The 1,882-nt window shown below is 37.4% G+C and overlaps 1 protein-coding gene across 2 annotated transcripts in view; it reads left to right on the forward strand.

Moving 5' to 3' along the window:
• The window catches only part of LOC108691672 (polypyrimidine tract-binding protein 1), a 381,205-nt gene extending 379,615 nt beyond the window's left edge, over positions 1-1,590 (forward strand). For both annotated transcript variants that reach the window (XM_018199534.1, XM_018199535.1), the window contains exons 13-15: positions 63-279; positions 359-500; positions 1,312-1,590. In XM_018199534.1, coding sequence (XP_018055023.1) covers positions 63-279; positions 359-500; positions 1,312-1,380 — 428 coding nt within the window. In that variant the 3' untranslated portion in view covers positions 1,381-1,590. The remainder of the gene's footprint in view (positions 1-62; positions 280-358; positions 501-1,311) is intronic.
• The last annotated feature ends 292 nt before the right edge of the window (positions 1,591-1,882 follow it).

Here is a 1,882-nt window from a genome sequence, read left to right on the forward strand (position 1 = left end):
AATTATGTTAACATCCGAACACATATCAATAGTTATTTAACATTGTTTAATTTATATAACAGCGCTAACCCATATGGACAAGTTAAGAGTGTTTGGAAAGCAAATCAAAGTAATGCTCAGCAAACACCAAACGGTTCAATTGCCAAAAGAAGGTCAGCCAGATGCGGGCCTCACGAAAGATTACACCAACAGCACTCTTCATCGATTCAAGAAACCTGGCTCGAAAAACTATCAGAACATCTATCCGCCGAGCTCGACCCTGCATTTATCAAACATTCCGTGAGTAATCTAACAATAATACATATTATATTTCGCGCTGCTTCTCTTGGACTTAACGACATTCAATTTACTCTTTCAGAGCTACGGTAGCGGAGGAAGAAATCAAGGATGCTTTCACTAAGAACGGCTTCACTGTGAAAGCTTTTAAGTTCTTCCCGAAGGACAGGAAGATGGCTCTCATACAAATGCCTAACATGGACGATGCCGTGGCTGCGCTGATCGTAAGTCATTATTGTTGTCATTAATAAGCCCAAGTCGAACTGTGATCTTCTATCGAAAAGCTTACGCGGATCTTGATTTGCTCCTTAATTTCATTATAGCTGTAATTTTTATGAAAAAGATTATTATAAGTTTCTTTCCCAATGTTCACTTTGGAGGAGTTCTGTTTTTAAAATTCATTTATATAATTTTATTATTGTTATTTAAAAATTTTTCTCCCTTTAACATACAACGCAGTAATTTGTCTCTCGTAATTATCTCTTTAGGATTAAATTCATATTTTCGGTACTTTATTTTTACAGAATGAAATATTTTTCTTCTTCAAATTTCTAGTGTTATATTTATGGGCTTGCAATTTCGAGAATCAAAATCGGGTTTTTTGCTCAACAAACAAATAATACTAAACTATTCAGCACTTCTCTGATAAGTAGTTTTTGTAATTAATTCATTACTTTGAGAAACAATAATCCTGATGTTCTGTAAAATAAAAATAAAATTTCTTAGGGCATCGAGTTTATAAAAAATATACAGCACTTCTCTGATAAGTAGTTTTTGTAATTAATTCATTACTTTGAGAAACAATAATCCTGATGTTCTGTAAAATAAAAATAAAATTTCTTAGGGCATCGAGTTTATAAAAAATATACATATCGGTTCTCACAACATGCCTCCGTATCTATCGCAAGTATTTTTAAAGAAAAAGAAAGTAGAACGAAAATACTTCAGCTTTACTTGAAATCTAATTTAAAGTCAAATCCGTAAAATGTAAATTTCAGTTATTTGACTATAAAATCGATTCTTCCTCTTTTATAGAAAATGCACAACTATCAGCTTAGCGAGTCCAACCATCTCAGAGTGTCATTCTCCAAGAGCAATATCTAACAAGAATCGCCACCGCACGAGCAGCAATGGTACCAGCCATACGCCCTAGTTCCCCTTTGGTCACCCGCTTCGGTTTACGACTGATGGTCACGTAGTTGGATCCACTCGGGTGCTCGTCCGTTCCTGCGAGAGTCGCTACGCTATTGTTGGCCTGCACTGCGCGTGTAACCAATGCAGAACTGCATCGTACTCGGACTTTGAAGCAGCACAAGCGGATAGGAGCTACCTCGTCCGAGCGAGCTTAGGATGTTCTCGAGGCCTTGCCCTTGTTGTTGGGACGTCTATATAGCACGCACTTATTTTCGCATCCGGTTGATTTTGACGATTTGAGGGGTGTTACTAGGGTGTTTTGAGGTGTACCAAGGCTGCAAGCGCTCAAATTAAACGATGAAGAGGCAAATTCGCGACGGCCTTCTCGAAGGTAGTTTCCGGTGCTGGCTTTCGAGCGTATTAACGCGACAATTTCATAATTTTAGAAATATGTGAGAAATTTAGAAACAGA

Source organism: Atta colombica, unplaced genomic scaffold (assembly GCF_001594045.1).
Source record: "Atta colombica isolate Treedump-2 unplaced genomic scaffold, Acol1.0 scaffold49, whole genome shotgun sequence".
NCBI classification, from domain to species: domain Eukaryota; kingdom Metazoa; phylum Arthropoda; class Insecta; order Hymenoptera; family Formicidae; genus Atta; species Atta colombica.